This window comes from Ovis aries, chromosome 5 (genome assembly GCF_016772045.2).
Source record: "Ovis aries strain OAR_USU_Benz2616 breed Rambouillet chromosome 5, ARS-UI_Ramb_v3.0, whole genome shotgun sequence".
Lineage (NCBI taxonomy): Eukaryota > Metazoa > Chordata > Mammalia > Artiodactyla > Bovidae > Ovis > Ovis aries.
Window position 1 is genome coordinate 49,542,560 of NC_056058.1, and position 20,377 is coordinate 49,562,936.

Genomic DNA, 20,377 nt, shown 5'->3' on the forward strand with positions numbered 1-20,377 from the left:
GCCTATCATCCATTTCCCTTTCTTGCTTTCTTCCTTCAGGGGCTTTGTTGTAGTTTTGTGAAAGATTTCAATGAGCATTTTCAAAGAATGAATGCTCAGAGACATAAAATCGTAGGGAATTGACAGTTTGCTTTGGTAAGTGCAAAGGGTATTCTTAGCAATGGATACTATATTGGTTTTGTAATGCTTCTGTATGTAACAAATTACCACAATCTTGGGGGCTTGAAACAACACAACAGAAATTTATTCTCTCACAGTTCTAGAGGCCAGAAATCCAACAAGGTGTTCGCAAGGCCATGATCTTTCTGAAGACTGTAAGGGGAGAATTCTTCCCAGCCTCTTCCAGGTTCTGGTGGCCCTAGGCATTCTGTGGCTCATGGCAGTGTAACTCCAGTTTCTGTCTCAGTGGTCGCAGATCCTTCTTTCACATGCCTCTGTGCATTTTTTCTGTCTCTTATAAGGATATTTGTCACTGGATTTGTGACCCACCCAAATCTAGGATAATGTGTTTAGGTTTATCTTAATTATGTCTGTAAAGATCTCTATTCCAAATAAAGACACATTTTAAGGTTCTGAGTGGATATATCTTTTGGGAGCTACCATTCCAACCACTACAGTTACAAAGAAATGTTAAGCTTATTGGCTAAGCTTGGCTTCTCAGACTCCTATCCCCATTGGAGGAAATGTGCTTGCATTTCTGGCAATGGAAATCTATCTTTCTGAGAGAGGGGGACAGATATTCCGGGTCCTCAGAAACCCTGAATAACAGAAGAATGTGCCTCATATCTTCAGACATATGATTCTCAAATTCCAGAAAAAATTAGATTATAGGATTGCAAAAATTCTCTTTAAGCAAGCCATGTTTCCTAAAGCTAATATCTGGATTTTAGGCATAACTCCTTAGTATGTCAACAGTAGCTGGTATGTGGCTACTGATTATTAAAAAACCCGTAGGATATTACAAATATACAGTTGCACTGCAACTACTTAATGATATAATGGCTAGCAGCTATGTGCAATCACTTTAAGCTCCAGGAGAAACCAAATACATGAGTCCTTGTACTGGCCTTAACGAAAACCAACCTCCTTGTTTTTAGTCCACATAATTTAGGTGTGCCTGATTTCATCTCCTGGCTTCAAGAATAAATAAGCAAAGCATGTTTGGCCAGTGTGAGGACCATCACCACTATTGACTAAAGAAAAGATATGTCATCTAAACAGGATCAAAGGAAGTGATTGTCTATTGGGCTACTAGGAAAAGGGCATTTTTCTTTCTGCTGAGAGTCACTACATGTGGCCTGAAAATAGGTAGCCTAAAAGCTACCCTAGCCATTTTTGCCATCACATGTAAAAGTATTATAAATGTTGAGGTAATTTTCTTATGACATTATTAAAGTGTGTATACCCAGCTCTTCCTGAAACTAGTACACAATTTTCCATTTCCATGTATAAAACAATAAATAATGTTCTGCTTTTTTTGCTTAAGTCAGTTTATTGTTAGAATATGATTAATAGACATATATACTTCATAGATGATGTGCATAAGTATCTTAAGATATTAGACTCAAGGGAGAAATTAGCATTGGATTTCAGTACCAGGAAAATCTAGTTTTTCTTTAGCAAGGATTTTTTTCTTTTACTGACACTATAAATTTTGCAGTTTATTTTTGTTTTCCTCTTTGCCAAAAACAAAGTTTGTGAGTGCCTTATGGTGGTTCAGTCATAAGATGTGTCCAACTCTTTTCGACCCCATGAACTGCAGCACTCCAGGCTTCCCTGTCCTTCACCATCTCCTGCAGTTTGCTCGAACTCATGTCCATTGAGTCAGTGATGCCATTTAACTATCTCATCCACTGTCTCCCTCTTCTCCTCATGTCTCAATCTTTCCCAGCATCAGAGTCTTTTCCAGTGAATAGGCTCTTTGCATCAGGTGGCCAAAGTATTGGAGCTTCAGCTCAGCATCAGTCCTTCCAGTGAATATTCAGGGTTGATTTCCTTTAGAACTGACTGATTTAATCTCCTTACTGTCCAAAGGACTCTAAAGAGTCTTCTTCAGCACCACAGTTTGAAAGCATCAGTTCTTCAGTGTTCAGCCTTCTTTGTGGTTGTGACCTCCTTAGAGTAACTGAAGATAACTTTTATGCATTTTGACACTGACTTACCCTCAATTCATTTTGTTTTATCCCTATGTTATCTTTGTCATATTTTCATATCATTTGTATATGAAGGGGACAGCTAAGAATTATTAAAGTAAGATATTCTCAACACTAAAAAGAGATCAATTGTACTGTTCTTGAATAAAAATCCAAATGTAGTAGAAAAGGGGATATTCTTAATTAAGAATAAATTATCCAGATGAGGAAAATAAATTATTAATTTACAAACATCTGTGAACAGTCCAGAAAGCAAAATTAAATCACAAAGCAAAAATTAAATATATAAATATATTTTCAATTTATAAAATATAAACTAAAATAGCCTTTGATTTCTATGTGTTTTACTTGAAGAAACAGAAAAAATTCTGTTATATCCAAAAGAACTGGAAGCAGGGTCTCACAGATATTTTCATGGTGGTGATGGTTTAGTTGCCAAGTTGTGTCTGACTCTTGTGATCCCATGGACAGAGGAGCCTGGCAGGCTACAGTCCATGGGATTCTCCAGGCAAGAATACTGGAGTGGGTTGCCATTTCCTTCTCCAGGGATCTTCCCAACCCAGGAATCGAACCTGGGTTTTCTACATTGTAGGTGGATTCTTTACCAGCTGAGCTGCAAGGGAAGCCCATATTTTCATACCAATGGTTATAACAGCACTAGTCTCAATAGCTAAAAGGTGGAAGGAACCAAGATATCCATGGACAGGTGGATGAATGTGGTATATAAAAAAATGTGGTATATAAAAAAATCAGAAGATTATTTGACCTTATAAGTAAGGAAATTCATCACATGCTACAACACGGATGAACCTTAGTGAAATAATTCAGTCACAACCAAACTGTGAGATTTCATTTATGTGAGGTACCTAGAGTGGTCAAATTTGTAGAAACAGAAAGTAGAATGGTAGTGAGAGGGATGCAGTGTGGTGGAAAAGGGGACTTGTTTTCTAATGGGTATAGAGATTCATGTTTGCAAGATGAAAGTTCTCAAGATATTTCACAACAATGTGACTATAACAAACTAAACTTTATACTTAAAAGTGAATGATATGGTAAATTTTGTTATATATTTTTAACACAGTAAAAGGGGGAAATGATATATTTCAGTTTAAGATAGGTATTTTTCCTAAATGAAATCTATCAGGAAACAGCCTGAGCAATTGTTAAAATTTAAATCCACACAATCAACAGTAGAGCCTAGATTTTGGCCACATGATGTCGCTGTCTTACCACAGTATGTTCTCTAAGAAGAAAAATACCCAGAACCCTATTGTAACTCCAGAGAGGAGAGCAATGAGAGAGGCAGCAGGACTTGAGCAGAGATTAGAGGACAACATTTAAAATTTTGCACAACACGATATTCTAATTTGATCAACTCACTGAGAATTGGTGATGGTGTCTTCTAAGAGTAGGGGCGTGGAGGTCCGGCATCTGCTTCCGCTGCTTCTGCTCTTAGCTGTAGGCGAGGCCGGGAGAGGCCAGGTCCGCTACTCAGTCGCTGAGGAGGCCAAACACGGCACCTTCGTGGGCCGCATAGCCCAGGACCTGGGACTGGAGCTGGCGGAGCTGGTGCCGCGCCTGTTCCGGGTGGCATCCAAAGGCCGCAGGGACCTTCTGGAGGTAAATCTGCAGAATGGCATTTTGTTTGTGAATTCTCGGATCGACAGGGAGGAGCTGTGTGGGAGGAGGGCAGAGTGCAGTATCCACGTGGAGGTGATCGTGGATCGGCCGCTGCAGGTGTTCCATGTAGAGGTGGAGGTGAAGGACATTAACGACAACCCGCCAGTATTTCCAGTGGCGGTAAAGACTATCCGGTTTCACGAATCGAGACTGCTTGACTCACGGTTTCCTCTAGAGGGGGCATTTGATGCAGATATCGGAGTAAACGCTCTTCTCACCTACAAGCTCAGCTCCAGTGAGTATTTCTTTCTAGATATACAGACAAATGATGAACTAAGTCAGTCTTTGTCTCTTGTGCTGAGGAAATCTCTGGACAGAGAGGAAACTGCTGAAATTAATTTGTTACTAGTGGCTACTGATGGGGGCAAACCTGAGCTCACGGGCACTGTTCAGTTGCTTATTAAGGTATTAGATGTGAATGACAACGAACCTACTTTTGACCAATCAGTTTACAAAATACAGTTGTTAGAGAACGTGGCAAATGGAACCTTGGTGATTAAATTAAATTCTTCTGACGCAGATGAAGGATCAAATAGTGAGATTGTGTATTCATTTAGTAGTGATGTGTCCCAGAATATAAAGACCAAGTTCAACATAGATCCTAGCTCAGGGGAAATCAGAACTAAGGGACAATTAGATTATGAAGAAGTGAAATTATATGATATTCAAGTTATTGCTTATGACAACGGGACTCCGTCAATGTCTGGGCACTGTAAAATTTCAGTAAAACTTGTGGACATCAATGATAACTCACCAGAAGTCTCAATCACGTCTCTTTCACTTCCCATTCGAGAAGATGCTCCACTGGGCAGTGTCATTGCTCTCATCACGGTGGCCGACCGTGACTCCGGTGCCAATGGACAGGTGACCTGCACCCTGATTCCCCAAGACCTCTTCAAACTGGTGTCCACCTTCAAGAATTACTATTCACTCGTGTTGGACAGCGTCTTGGATCGCGAGAGCGTGGCGAACTATGAGGTGGTGGTGACCGCGAGGGACGGTGGCTCGCCTTCGCTGTCGGCCACGGCCAGCGTGTCCGTGGAGGTGGCCGACGTGAACGACAACGCGCCCGCGTTCGCGCAGCCAGAGTATACCGTGTTCGTGAAAGAGAACAACCCGCCTGGCTGCCACATTTTCACCGTGTCGGCGCGAGACGCGGACGCGCAGGAGAATGCGCTGGTGTCCTACTCGCTGGTGGAGCGGCGGGTGGGCGAGCGCGCGCTGTCGAGCTACGTGTCGGTGCACGCGGAGAGCGGCAAGGTGTACGCGCTGCAGCCGCTGGACCACGAGGAGCTGGAGCTGCTGCAGTTCCAGGTGAGCGCGCGCGACGCGGGCGTGCCGCCCCTGGGCAGCAACGTGACCCTGCAGGTGTTCGTGCTGGACGAGAACGACAACGCGCCTGCGCTGCTGCCGCCCGGGCCAGGCGGAGGACCCAGCGCGGTGAGCCAGGTGGTGTCGAGGTCCGTAGGCGCGGGCCACGTGGTGGCGAAGGTGCGCGCGGTGGACGCCGACTCGGGCTACAACGCGTGGCTGTCGTACGAGCTGCAGCTGGCGGCGGGTGGCGCGAGCAGCCCTTTCCGCGTGGGGCTGTACACTGGCGAGATCAGCACGACGCGCGCCCTGGACGAGGCGGACGCGCCGCGCCAGCGCCTGCTGGTGCTGGTGAAGGACCACGGCGAGCCGGCGCTGACGGCCACGGCCACTGTGCTGCTGTCGCTGGAGGACAGCGGCCAGGCGCCCAAGGCCTCTTCGCGGGCGTTGTCTGGCGCCTCTGAAGCGGAGGCCGTTCTGGTGGATGTGAACGTGTATCTGATCATCGCCATCTGCGCGGTGTCCAGCCTGTTTGTGCTCACGCTGCTGCTGTATATGGCGCTGCGGTGTTCGGCGCCGGCCAGCGAGGGCGCGTGCGGGCCGGTGAAGCCCAGGCTGGTGTGCTCCAGCGCGGTGGGGAGCTGGTCTTATTCGCGGGAGAGGCGGCAGAAGGTGTGCTCTGGAGAGGGGCCGCCCAAAACCGATCTCATGGCCTTCAGTCCTAGCCTGCCTCAAGGTCCAGGCTCAGCGGACGAAAGACAACAGCTCTCCGAATCAGAACAATTCGGAAAGGTGAGTCTTAATTTTTCCCCCATCATCTCTAAAATTGTTTTATTTCCTTTGTTCTCCATAATTCTATTATTTTGATTTATAGTTGTTTTTATTTATATCATTATCCTATTGTGCAATATGTGGTATGAATAGAAATCAATTTCTTGCATTGAGAAAAAATTACTTAGATGATCTTTTTACATTTTGAAATTTACATAAATTACAAAATTATTCCAAAATAATTTTCCAAATTATTCCTTTCACCATGAATAATAGGACTGAAGGAATGAAAAAAATACTTCAGCAAAATTTGAAAACTTACTATTACCTCTAAATTGTTTTTCTTGTATTAAAAAATCACAATTGGGGAAATTTAGAGCATGATTATGGAATATATATATTTTCAATTTACATCATTCATCCATTCTGTCAGAATATGTTGGAAATTTCCCAAATTATTCCTTTGATCAAGAATTTGTCTTTATCTGTTTATGTAACAATTAATATGCTAATTTTTCTTTCCATGTATTTAAAAGCAGCCTGAATAAATTTATAATGCCAGGACCTCCAAAGTATATATCATAGGTCATCACAACACATGACATCATTTAGAAATAATTGCTAATCTTACATATGTTTTTCAACAGTATTTGGAATAAAGACTTCACATTTGCAAAATTCTTAGTTTTAAGACACAATAGAGAGTTCACTGAGAAAAGAGCTCCCTTTCAACTTTGTTTAATTGAAAAATCATTTTAAAAAGTCACATTGTGGGGTGACCAGGTAGTGGGACTTTTTCTTCATACAAGTGGAGAATACTATAACTCACTCTTTATTTTGTGGGATGTTTAGTCAGGCTTAAAGTGTATCACTGGGGTAATATATGTAGACCTCCCACTGTGCAGAGATTGACCACCTCCCTCTGGCACCACACACAATGCCTGTGATAACATTTTCCAAGACTGGCAGCAATCATATTCCTATGAAGTTGGAGTTTTCCCAAAAGGTAACATAAGGAAGAGTGCTAGTGGTAAGAACCTGCCCATCAATGCAGGAGTTTTAAGAGACTCGGGTTGATCCTTGGGCCTGGAGGAGGGCATGGCAACCCACTCCAGTATTCTTGCCTAGAGAATCCCACAGACAGAAGAGCCTGGCAGGCCACAGTCCATAGGGTCTCACAGAGCCAGACACAACTGAAGCGACTTAGCACCACACATAAGGTAAGGAAAATGTAGTTATTCAATGGAAACTACTATGTTGGGTTAAACACTAAACTTGGTGAGTAAATGTTACATTTGGAAAGGATGTTAAAAACACTTTTTTTTCCAACCAAAGGAAGATGTCTTGGGGTGAAATTACTGTCTTCTACTACTCTTTGGTCCATAGTTATTTGCTTTTCCCCCCTCAAACATATGTGGATATTGATGATTCATAAAATAACTTCCACTAAGTGATCTTAGCTTTAGCCATTTTACAGATAGGCTAGAATATACATTTCTATCTGGGATCTGTTATTAAAGGAATGGAGTTTGGTGGGGAAATAATGACCTCCATTTAAGTATAATCTGTTCCTGCATGAAACTTTATTAGCACCTCAGAGTTGATATACCTCAAAATGCAGGGAGTATATATTTGCTGGGAATCAGAAAAGTTCATCTGAGACTTTACAGAGAAAAACAAATGTCTTGAACAGATGAGGAAAAAGCTCTTTCTTAAGATGAGTCATCACTACTCATCACTTTCTTGAGACTTGTGTGCAGAAAATATGAATGGTTAAATGGAATCTCTCCTACCAACAGTCTGGTCACTATATTCTATTCTAGGTAAACTGTAAGCTTTTATATTATATCCAAGTGTGTCCATATCTCCAGGAATCACAACAGATCATTGTATAAGCTCTTACTGATTTTTATTTCATATTTACATTTTCTTGATTCAGTTGCCAAGAGATGTCTAAGTGAGAGTAGATATTACTCACTAATACTTTATTCACATATTAGCTCAGTTTTCTAAACTCATATAGTTTCTTTAGTATTACCTTCATCTCTTAATGGAGAAGGCAATGGCACCCCACTCCAGTACTCTTGCCTGGAAAATTCCATGGACGGAGGAGCCTGGTGGGCTACAGTCCATGGGGTCGCTAAGGGTTGGACACAACTGAGCGGCTTCACTTGCACTTTCCACTTTCATGTTGGAGAAGGAAATGGCAACCCACTCTGGTGTTCTTGCCTGGAGAATCCCAGGGACGGGGGAGCCTGGTGGGCTGCCGTCTATGGGGTCACACAGAGTTGGACATGACTGAAGCGAGTTAGCAGTTAGCAGCATCTCTTAATAATCATTATGGGGTCTACTCTCTTATAAATTCCCTATGGCATTCCATTTTGCAGAAAAGTACACTCTTAAGTATCATGAAATGTATAGTATTACAGTAAGCTGTGAAAGGTATCTTACTGATATGAAGTCCATGATATTAAAAATTTTTAATTTTGCCTCTCGTTTTAAAACTAGCTACTACCTTTAAAGATCCACCAAAGCACCTACTGGCATACTGATAATTATAATTATTTCCTAGATCCATTCTTTTCCAAAATAAGTCTTAAATGTTTACTTCTTTTTCATGAACTAGTATAGCAGAATCAACTAGAAATTATGTTTGATACAAACAAATATCATTAATTTACCTCATATTTTAAAGAAAGTTAATTTAAAATATTCACTTATTTATTCACTAAAATTTAATTGATAATTTATTCTATTCTAAATATGAATAATAAAATATGAGTAAACTGCAATGTTGGTTGCATTCAATGAGTACATGGAAAAACCTGTTATGAGAACTATTCTCGTAATACTTAAATGACAGTTTGTTGGTTTTTGGCCACACTCCCAGCAGTGGAAGCAAGGAGTCCTAACCATTGGATCAACAAGGAATTCCCTTAAATCACATGTTCAATTTCATTTAAAAAGAGTCTGATTATAAGCAAAATTTGGGCATACTCTTACCTCTCTAAATTCAACCTCTTCCCATGAATTTTCTCTGTTCAACTTCCAAACGCTTTCATGGCCTAGTTTTACATATGTTGAATAAGTGAGTCAGATTCTAAAACTATTTTTCTCTCTTCAATGATTAAACACCAGTTCTTTCAAGTAACAACTTTTTAACAAATTGGAAGCCAGAAATTCATCCAGAGTGAAGATTAGTAAAAACACAATTATTTCATATTGGGAACATTTTAGGATATACTGCTGCTGCTAAGTCACTTCAGTCGTGTCTGGCTCTGTGCGACCCCATAGATGGCAGCCCACCAGGCTCCCCCGTCCCTGGGATTCTCCAAGCAAGAACACTGGAGTGGGTTGCCATTTCCTTCTCCAATGTATGAAAGTAAAAAGTGAAAGTGAAGTTGCTCAGTCATGTCCGACTCTTGGTGACCCCATGGACTGCAGCCTACCAGGCTTCTCCGTCCATGGAATTTTCCAGGCAAGAGTACTGGAGTGGGGTGCCATTGCCTTCTCCATTAGGATATACGGGTAAATTGAAATGTATAAATGGTATAGAGATTTAAAAAATTAATATAATTTCCCCTGGTATGATGTGAATATAACAAATATCCAAATCAAACAATTTGCTGTGTTTTTATGCAGCAAAAACCAAATTTACAAAATAACTGTACTGTAAAATACTGACTTTGGCTTCCCTGGTGGCTCAGTAGTAAAGAATCCGACTGCCAATGCAGGAGATGTGGGTTTGATCAGTGTGTCAGAAAGATTATCTAGAGAAGAAAATGGTAATCCACTCCAGTGTTCTTGCCTGAGAAGTCCCATGGACAGAGGAGCCTGGTGGACTACAGTCCATAGGGTTGCAAAAGAGTCAGACATGACTTAATGACTTAACAACAACAATAAGACTGACTTGTGAAATCTTTATATAAACAATAGTTGAGACAGCTAACAAAGATGCAGTTGTTGGATAAAGGACACAAAAATGGTTTGTAGACATTCTATAAAGGAAGAAATATAAGTGAACATATTTTATAAAGTAACAAATTGCCATAATAATATAGAAGTAAATTGTGTATGTGTATATATACATATATACACACATTTTTATCAGTTTTCTTGTTTTAATGGTTGCAAATATCAAAGGCCTGATTTTTCTGTAAAATGTAGACTTTGTGGTCAAGTGGTTAAAGTCATGAATCTTGAAGTAGATTGAGATCCCACTCAACACCACAAGTCAATATTATTTTTTAAGTTACTAACCTGTACATGTTTCCACTTCAGTGTTTCTAAAAACTGAATCATATTAATACCTACCTCAGAAGGTTGTTGTGAGAATTTAATGAGATAACCCTGTTAAAACAAATGGAATAGCACTTGTCATATGGGAAATATTTCCAATAGATGTCCACTACTGTTAAAACAATAATCACTATTTTACTATATTTAACTGTATGGAATGGACTGGCCTAATTGAAAGTCATGAATTAGTAGAAAAGTTCTAAGCATATATTTTGAAAAAATACATGAAAACTTTGAGGAGTGGGAAGGAAATTAACAAGGAAAAAAATTGAGGGAAGTTCAATGGAAGGAAAAGATAGATTTATTTAATACCTACACATTTAGCCACATGATGTCGCTGTCCACCGCAAGGTATTTTACCACAGAAGAAATACATTCATTACGTAGTAAGATGCTGCTTTTCCTCACCATCTGTGAAATACGGGCATGGAATGATTATTTATGAAACGAAGAATAAGGAACTAAAAGTATTTTCAAAATTTTGATCGTTGCAAAAGCGACCCAATACTTGGAAAACGCTTGCAATGGTACTTTCCTGGAGAGAAGGTCAGGGAGACTGCCGACTACTGCTTTCGGTAATATTTCTCCTGTTCTGGGAGGCCGGGAGCGGCCAGGTCCACTACTGGGTCTCCGAGGAGGCCAAACACGGCACTTTCGTGGGCCGCATCACGCAGGACCTGGGACTGGAGCTGGAGGAGCTGGTGCCGCGCTTGTTCAGGGTGGCGTCCAAAGACCGCGGGGATCTTCTGGAGGTAAATCTGCAGAATGGCATTTTGTTTGTGAATTCTCGGATCGACAGGGAGGAGCTGTGCGGGCCGAGGGCGGAATGCAGCATCCACCTGGAGGTGATCGTGGACCGGCCGCTGCAGGTGTTCCATGTGGAGGTGGAGGTGAAGGACATTAACGACAACCCACCGGTTTTTCCAATGGCAGTAAAAAATTTGTTTATTTATGAATCCCGGCCGCCTGGTTCTCGGATTCCGCTAGAGGGCGCATCAGATGCAGATATCGGAGCTAATTCTTTATTAACTTACAGGCTTAACTCCAATGAATATTTTACCTTGGATGTAAAAAGAAATGATGAGGAAATTAAATCCCTTGGACTTGTGCTGAAAAAACTTTTAAATCGAGAGGACACTCCTGAGCATCACTTACTTATAACTGCAGTTGACGGTGGGAAACCAGAACTCACTGGCACTACTCAACTGAAGATCACCGTTCTAGATGTAAACGACAATGCTCCGGAGTTTGAGAGCACGATCTACAAAGTCAAATTATTTGAAAATGCACCAAATGGTACCCTAGTAGTGACTGTTAACGCCTCTGATTCGGATGAAGGAATAAATAAGGACATTGTGTATTCTTTCAATACAGACACATCAGCAGATACTTTGTCGAAATTCCATTTAGATCCCGTTAATGGATACATCATTGTAAAGGGTGACATAGATTTTGAGTTAACTAAGTTATATGAAATACAGGTAGAGGCAACAGATAAAGGAACTCCCCCAATGGCAGATCACTGCACGGTTCTAGTGGAAATTTTGGACATGAATGATAATGTACCCGAGTTGGTTATCAAATCACTCTCTTTACCTATATTAGAAGATGCTCCAGTCGGCACAGTCATCGCCCTGATCAGCGTGTCCGACCTCGATTCTGGTGCCAATGGGCAGGTGACCTGCACCTTGACTCATCATGTGCCCTTCAAGCTGCAGTCCACCTTCAAGAATTACTATTCATTAGTGTTGGACAGCGTCTTGGATCGCGAGAGCGTGGCGAACTATGAGGTAGTGGTGACCGCGAGGGACGGGGGCTCACCTTCGCTGTCGGCCACGGCCAGCGTGTCCGTGGAGGTGGCCGACGTGAACGACAACGCGCCCGCGTTCGCGCAGCCCGAGTACACGGTGTTCGTGAAGGAGAACAACCCGCCCGGCTGCCACATCTTCACCGTGTCGGCGCGAGACGCGGACGCGCAGGAGAACGCGCTGGTGTCCTACTCGCTGGTGGAGCGGCGGGTGGGCGAGCGCGCGCTGTCGAGCTACGTGTCGGTGCACGCGGAGAGCGGCAAGGTGTACGCGCTGCAGCCGCTGGACCACGAGGAGCTGGAGCTGCTGCAGTTCCAGGTGAGCGCGCGCGACGCGGGCGTGCCGCCCCTGGGCAGCAACGTGACCCTGCAGGTGTTCGTGCTGGATGAGAACGACAACGCGCCTGCGCTACTGCCGCCCGGGCCAGGCGGAGGACCCAGCGCGCTGAGCCAGGTGGTGTCGAGGTCCGTGGGCGCGGGCCACGTGGTGGCGAAGGTGCGCGCGGTGGACGCCGACTCGGGCTACAACGCGTGGCTGTCGTACGAGCTGCAGCTGGCGGCGGGTGGCGCGAGCAGCCCTTTCCGCGTGGGGCTGTACACTGGCGAGATCAGCACGACGCGCGCCCTGGACGAGGCGGACGCGCCGCGCCAGCGCCTGCTGGTGCTGGTGAAAGACCACGGCGAGCCGGCGCTGACAGCCACGGCCACTGTGCTGCTGTCGCTGGAGGACAGCAGCCAGGCGCCCAAGGCCTCTTCGCGGGCATTGTCTGGCGCGGCTGAAGCGGATCCAGTTCTGGTGGATGTGAACGTGTATCTGATCATCGCCATCTGCGCGGTGTCCAGCCTGTTTGTGCTCACGCTGCTGCTGTACACGGCGCTGCGGTGCTCGGCGCCGGCCAGCGAGGGCGCGTGCGGGCCGGTGAAGCCCAGGCTGGTGTGCTCCAGCGCGGTGGGGAGCTGGTCTTACTCACAGGAGAGGCGGCAGAAGGTGTGTTCTGGGGAGGGGCCGCCCAAAACCGATCTCATGGCCTTCAGTCCTAGTCTTCCACCTGGTCCCATTAGTGGAGACAGAGAAGAGCAGCTGAATGTAGAGACTGATCTTCCTGCCAAAGTGAGTAATTTTAAAAAACCTTTCAAAGATGTCTTTGTTCTTAATTGACTATTTCTGCTTCTTTGGAAGCATTTTTAACAGTAATTAGTCTTGTTTCTGGCAGTAGACTTTTCCAAGTGTTCGTTTTGTGGTTAAAAGTTTTGCATTTGTTGTGACTAATGAATGATTTTGAACCAAGTCAGCAATAAGTTATGAGTACCGTACTTGCCAGTGTTTAAAAATCGCTGGAGGATTATTATATTGCTAAAAGTCTGGATAGAAAAAATAGATTTTTCCAGGGTATTTTGCATTGTTTACAATATTTGACTTTAACTGTGGTGTACTAATTCCTGTACAATGCTTCAATAGCTAATGATACTTCTCATGTGAAATTTGGCCTAGATGTTTGTCCAAATGTCACTGGCCCGTTTAGTTTATTAAACCTGTTCTCTCTTATAGATCCTTTACTCATTTATCTATTTATTTGGATTCTCACTTCCTCTTTCTACTTGAACATGATGTTTTAATTTTTGTGCTCACATTTTGCAATACTGTGTATTGTTCCTAGTTTTCCAATTGGGCAAAAAAGCTAGAATAGTAAATTTATTGCTTTTAGAATTGTATCTTTTTCATCTTCAGTTTCTTGCTACTTTTTATTAGTAAGCATTAAGAAATCAACAGGCAGTGAAATTTTAATATTCCCTTTACTATATAATCATTTAGAAAATATTGCTTTTGGAAGAGTATTATTAGTCTTGTTAAGAAGTATTATTTTCTACCTGCACAGTGTTGGAAAAATACTGTACATCTAATTTTAAAGCTATTTTACTAGCAAAACTTATTGTCATTAATCTCTTTTACATATAATATTAAGGATGCTAATATCCAAAAAGTTCAGTGTCATTATTGGTGACCTTCCTCTGAATACCAACCCATTAATGTGTGTCATATAGTAAGTACAAAGTTCCAAATAACTGGAAGTAAAATTATTTTCCATTCATACCATTCATTGATATTTGTTCAGTTCTCCTAGTAAGTTGGTAGACTCCCATTGATGTTTCTTTGCCACTGGAAACTAAAGCTTAGGCATGTTAGTGACTGAAGAATGGGCAAGTATTTCTAAACCATTAGAGATAAAAATGAAGACACCAATCTTTCTCATGGTAGGGGAATGTGTTCCCATGTATTCCATTCTAATTGTATGGAATACTTTTCTATACAAAGTACGTACTCTACAACTTTCTACTTCCTTGTTCAAGTTTCATTGGTAAAACCTGGTTAATACTCAATGACATTGTAGCAGAGGCTAACATATAAAATAGATAATCCTGCATTTTCCCACTTCCATTTCCACTTTCTGGCTCTGTCCTTTGTGTCTCCCTCTCCACCAAATATGAGCCACAGCATGTTCAACCTCAGTTCACTATTTATTTTATTAGGTATCATTTTCATCCTGTTGTAAATAATAGGGTCATCCAGAGTTCTTGTCTTCCAGGATATGAGACTTCAGTCTTCAGATTCAGTTCTCCTCTTCAAATTCTTGACTAACATGAGTCTCAGCTAATAAGACACTTTTAAAACTTTCAAATTTTGCCCTTTAGAGATGTGTTGCTACTGTATCAGGTAAATACTGAATAGTTCCCAAATATCCTTTCTATTCTTCTGCATTCCTTATCTATTTATTTAATTATTAGCAAAATAGAGTAAATGGTCAAGGATTATTTTTTACTTTGTTTCAGTGTTTAATACCAATCATTTTTCACAAATCTACAGGTTGAGTCCTATAACTGAAACTACTTTAGTTTTAGTTTTATGTTTTCAGATTTGTGTTTTAATTCAGAAAAAAATGATGGTGGCGAGGAGTCTGGCTTTTCCTAGAATGGGAGCCTAGGGCCAGTTTCACTAGATTTAATTTTATTTTCTTTTTTATTTTCTTTTTTTGGCTTCACCATGCACATGCTGGGGATCTTAGTTCTCCAACCAGGGATCCAACCCTTGCCCCCTTCAGTGGAAGTGCAGAGTCCTAATGACTAGACTGCCAGGGAAGTCTTAGTTAGTTAGTTAGTTCAGTCACTCAGTCATGTCCAACTCTTTGCGACCCCATGAGTCACAGCACACCAGGCCCCCCTGTCCATCACCATCTCCCAGAGTTCACTCAGACTCACATCCATCGAGTCAGTGATGCCATCCAGCCATCTCATCCTCTGTCGTCCCCTTGTCCTCCTGCCCCCAATCCCCCCCCCCCCAGCATCAGAGTCTTTTCCAATGAGTCAACTCTTCACATGAGGTGGCCAAAGTACTGAAGTTTCAGCTTTAGCATGATTCCTTCCAAAGAAATCTCAGGGCTGATCTCCTTCAGAATGGACTGGTTGGATCTCCTTGCAGTCCAAGGGACTCTCAAGAGTCTTCTCCAACACCACAGTTCAAAAGCATCAATTCTTCGGTGCTCAGCCTTCTTCACAGCCCAACTCTCACATCCATACATGACCACAGGAAAAACCATAGCCTTGACTAGACGGACCTTAGTCGGCAAAGTAATGTCTCTGCTTTTGAATATACTATCTAGGTTGGTCATAACTTTTCTTCCAAGGAGTAAGCGTCTTTTAATTTCATGGCTGCAGTCACCATCTACAGTGATTTTGGAGTCCAAAGTCTTAGACTGAGGTTTTTTGTCCTAGACAACTATGGAGTACTCGGCTTATGAACACGAGAGTCAAAGTTTGAAAATAACTACCATTATGTCTTGCTATATTGGGGTGTGTGTGTGGAGAATATATTGTGCTCTATTATTTGGGAATGCCTTATTGACCATCAGAACTATTAATGTCTCAAGGATCATGCTTGCCAAGAACTGGAAAGAAAACTAACCTGAAATCCATGTTTTCAATATGGCATGTGAAATATATCTTACATAGAGCATTGCCTAAGGAAAATATTTCCTTTATCTCTGAAAAGTTATAGATGTTGCTGAGACATCATATTTTCTTAACTAGCTACATGATCACCTTAATTTAGTGCATTTTATTAAGCAATAGAAGAAAACCAAACTATTCTATTCAGTAAATATTCACTAACTACTCAATAAGTATTCTGAATGTTAAAATATTATGGTAAAATATTCCCTTTAAAAGTTTACATTTCAAAAATGTATGATTAGATACATACACCCAAATACCTACAAAAGAGAAATTAATGTATAAATGGCCAATGTGATTGATCTAGATGCTATAGTATAAAAGAAAGTAAAGATGCTTGCCCAATTGGCTTAATTGTGAAAGTCTTTATTGGTCAAGGAAGTTTTAAGTTGTTATATAATGGGGGAAGACTGCCTTTAGAAGAGTTTGGAAATGCTGGATATTACTTAGGCAGAGAATGAAATGAGTATATTTGTTTAGCAAAAAATATTATTGGAAGCAGGAAATTGTCCACCTTGGCTAGACTATATGAGCACTGTAGGAGAAACAGAAGTTGAGGCATATTAGGTCCTGAAGAACAAGCAAGTGTTTATAAACCATGAGAACCACAATGAGAATACCAGTGTTGTTCATGGGAGGTGAATGGGTTCCAGGGAATGAAATTATTTGGAATACTTTCCAACACAAATTGTATATTGCAATATCCTACTTTCCTGTTAAAGCTTCATTGCCCTCAGCCCTTACATTATTTAAGGAAGACTCTCAATTAAGTGCTAATGGTCTTTGCTTCCTTGTTTGAATATTTTTTGAAATTCCCTTTCAACTACCTATCTCTGAGATCAGAGTTTTCCTAGAGGTGTATTCTCTGAAGCCTTTAATAACCAGAATGTAAAGTCCAATGATGAATAGTGTCATCATTAATGACTACCTTTCTTCACTCTCAGGAACACAAAAATGTCACAAATTTTCCTAGCCAACACTTTGCCAACTGTTTAAAGGGTTATGTTAACTACAATTGGGTCTCTGTAAATACTTAAAACTTGTATGAAAAAAGTATTTCCACTGAAGTGAAATCTGCTCCTGTGGTGAAATTAAGGATCACACTCAGTCAATCAGTAGTGCAAAATGGGTACTGCAGTAGTATAAAATGTGATTCTATTCTCCAAGGGCATTAAAATCCACGCAAAGGTGGAAAGAAAAATGAAGACTTAGCAGTTCACAGTATGGATTTCCAGAATCTGTTACTTACGGTTTTGAGCCACATGATGTCGCTCTGTGCCACAAAATTGACACCATAAAGCAAAAAAAAAAAAAAAAGAAAGAAAGAAAAAGAAGAAAGAAAGAAATCCCTCTTGTTCTTATGGTAAAGAGGCTACATCCACCACTGAAAAAATGGAGGCTGCAATGGCATTGCACTGAACGGTCAGGAGGTAGTGCTTCGTTTGGAAACAAGACTCTCTTCATGAGAACAAAACACTGAAGACATGAGATGGAGTTTTCCTGGGGAACTGGCCAGGAATACCGGCGTTTGCTGCTCTCACTTCTGTTCCTCGCAGCCTGGAAGGCCGGGACCGGCCAGGTCCGCTACTCTGTCCTGGAAGAGGCCAAACATGGCACCTTTGTGGGCCGAATCGCTCAGGACCTGGGACTGGGGCTGGCGGAACTGGTGCCGCGCCTGCTTCGTGTGTCCTCCAAAGGCCGCGGGGACCTTCTGGAGGTAAATCTGCAGAATGGCATTTTGTTTGTGAATTCTCGGATCGACCGGGAGGAGCTGTGCGGGCAGAGTGCGGAGTGCAGCATCCACCTGGAGGTGATCGTGGACCGGCCGCTGCAGGTGTTCCATGTGGAGGTGGAGGTGAAGGACATTAACGACAATCCTCCTGTGTTCCCAGGAACACAAAAGATTCTGTTTATGGCTGAATCCAGGCCGCTTGACTCTCGATTTCCGCTAGAGGGCGCCGCTGATGCAGACATTGGGGCCAACGCTCTGCTGATTTACAGGCTGAGTACCAATGAATATTTCTCGTTGGAAAAACCGTCTGATGAGGAGCGGGTAAAACGTCTTGGGCTGGTATTAAGGAAAGCTTTAGACAGAGAAGAAGCTCCGGAGATTTCTTTAGTGCTTACCGCCTCCGATGGCGGCAAACCTGAGCTGACTGGCACTGTTCAATTACTTGTCAGAGTGCTGGACGCCAACGACAACGCCCCAACTTTCGACAGAACACTCTATGAAGTGAAATTACTAGAAAACGTTCCTAACGGAACGTTGGTAATTAAACTTAACGCCTCAGATTTAGACGAAGGCTTGAATGGGAATATTATTTATTCATTCTCAGCTGATATTTTACCCATTGTGAAATCCAAATTCTACATGGATCCAATTACTGGAGAAATTATGGTAAAGGGATATATTGATTTTGAAGAAACCAAATCCTATGAAATTCTTGTAGAGGGCATTGATAAGGGGCAGCCGCCACTTTCTGGACATTGTACAGTTATGGTGAAAGTTGAAGACACCAATGATAATGCCCCGGTAATGGAATTCAAATTCTTGTCACTCCCAATTAGGGAAGACGCTCCACTGGGCACCGTCATCGCCTTGATAAGTTTGTCTGACCTCGACTCCAGTGTCAATGGGCAGGTGACTTGTACCCTATCGCCCCACGTCCCTTTCAGGCTGGTGTCCACATTCAAGAACTACTATTCACTCGTTTTGGACAGCACCTTGGATCGCGAGAAAGTGTCCGTCTATAAATTGGTAGTGACCGCTCAAGATGGGGGGTTGCCTTCCTTGTCCACCACAGCCGGCGTGTCCGTGGAGGTGGCCGACGTGAACGACAATGCGCCCGCGTTCCCGCAGCCCGAGTACACGGTGTTCGTGAAGGAGAACAACCCGCCCGGCTGCCACATCTTCACCGTGTCTGCGCGAGACGCGGACGCGCAGGAGAACGCGCTGGTGTCCTACTCGCTGATGGAGCGGCGGGTGGGCGAGCGCGCGCTGTCGAGCTACGTGTCGGTGCACGCGGAGAGCGGCAAGGTGTACGCGCTGCAGCCGCTGGACCACGAGGAGCTGGAGCTGCTGCAGTTCCAGGTGAGCGCGCGCGACGCGGGCGTGCCGCCCCTGGGCAGCAACGTGACCCTGCAGGTGTTCGTGCTGGACGAGAACGACAACGCGCCTGCGCTACTGTCGCCCGGGCCAGGCGGAGGACCCAGCGCGCTGAGCCAGGTGGTGGCGCGTTCGGTGGGCGCGGGCCACGTGGTGGCGAAGGTGCGCGCGGTGGACGCCGACTCGGGCTACAACGCGTGGCTGTCGTACGAGCTGCAGCTGGCGGCGGGTGGCACGAGCAGCCCTTTCCGCGTGGGGCTGTACACTGGCGAGATCAGCACGACGCGCGCCCTGGACGAGGCGGACGCGCCGCGCCAGCGCCTGCTAGTGCTGGTGAAAGACCACGGCGAGCCGGCGCTGACGGCCACGGCCACCGTGCTGCTGTCGCTGGAGGACAGCGGCCAGGCGCCCAAGGCTTCTTCGCGGGCGTTGTCTGGCGCCTCTGAAGCGGAGGCCGTTCTGGTGGATGTGAACGTGTATCTGATCATCGCTATCTGCGCGGTGTCCAGCCTTTTGGTGCTCACGCTGCTGCTGTACATGGCTCTGCGGTGTTCGGCGCCGCCCAGGGAGGGCGCGTGCGGGCCGGTGAAGCCCAGGCTGGTGTGCTCCGGCGCGGTGGGGAGCTGGTCTTATTCGAGGGAGAGGCGGCAGAAGGTGTGCTCTGAAGAGGGGCCGCCCAAAACCGACCTCATGGCCTTCAGTCCCAGTGTTCCAGACTCTGGGGACAGGGAGGATCAGCAGCCAGCAACTGTGGATTCTCTTTCAAAGGTTAGTTTATAAATATCCTTATTTACTCTGAAATCTGGATATTCTTTAATTCTATCAATTTCTTAATTAAAAACTTTCTCAAAACTAAATTTCTCTGATCTAAATTTGTTTACTTTTTCTTTCATCCCCTTTTAAACTAAAACCTTTTAGAGTAATAGGACACCAAAGCAATACATGTTGTTTTGTTTTTAATATTCATTATTCAATGCATATTTATATAACTAGGGTTATAAATTTTGTGATTTCTATGTTTATCTTTATTTTCAGTTGTAACCAACTTTTAGAAAGCATTTTCTTGTTATTTGCCTATAAAATCACTGAAAAGTAAACAGAATACTACAGCTTAATCAACTATTTGACGGTGAAAACTGTTACCTTCACTCCAGAAGACACTCAAATGTACCTCCCAAGTATCTTTTCCCTCTTCCCCCATATGTAGCCACAGCTTTAATTTTATAGCTGATTAATTTTTACTTG

At 43.4% G+C, this 20,377-nt stretch overlaps 3 protein-coding genes across 3 annotated transcripts in view; all 3 read left to right on the top strand.

The window, feature by feature from the left end:
* The first annotated feature begins 3,433 nt into the window (after positions 1-3,433).
* LOC105611202 (protocadherin alpha-2-like) overlaps positions 3,434-20,377 on the top strand; it is a 179,299-nt gene continuing 162,355 nt past the window's right edge. Inside the window, 2 exon segments of the mRNA XM_042250586.2 lie at positions 3,434-5,813; positions 5,815-5,936. Of these exon segments, the coding sequence (XP_042106520.1) occupies positions 3,546-5,813; positions 5,815-5,936 (2,390 nt within the window). The 5' untranslated portion in view covers positions 3,434-3,545.
* LOC101122274 (protocadherin alpha-C2) overlaps positions 10,611-20,377 on the top strand; it is a 204,419-nt gene continuing 194,652 nt past the window's right edge. The window contains exon 1 of the mRNA XM_042250581.2: positions 10,611-13,132. Coding sequence (XP_042106515.1) covers positions 10,739-13,132 — 2,394 coding nt within the window. The 5' untranslated portion in view covers positions 10,611-10,738. The remainder of the gene's footprint in view (positions 13,133-20,377) is intronic.
* Positions 13,455-19,912, top strand: LOC105615366 (protocadherin alpha-4-like). Its single transcript, XM_015096075.4, has one exon. The coding sequence runs from the start codon at positions 17,516-17,518 to the stop codon at positions 19,910-19,912; it is 2,397 nt and encodes a 798-aa protein (XP_014951561.2). The 5' UTR covers positions 13,455-17,515.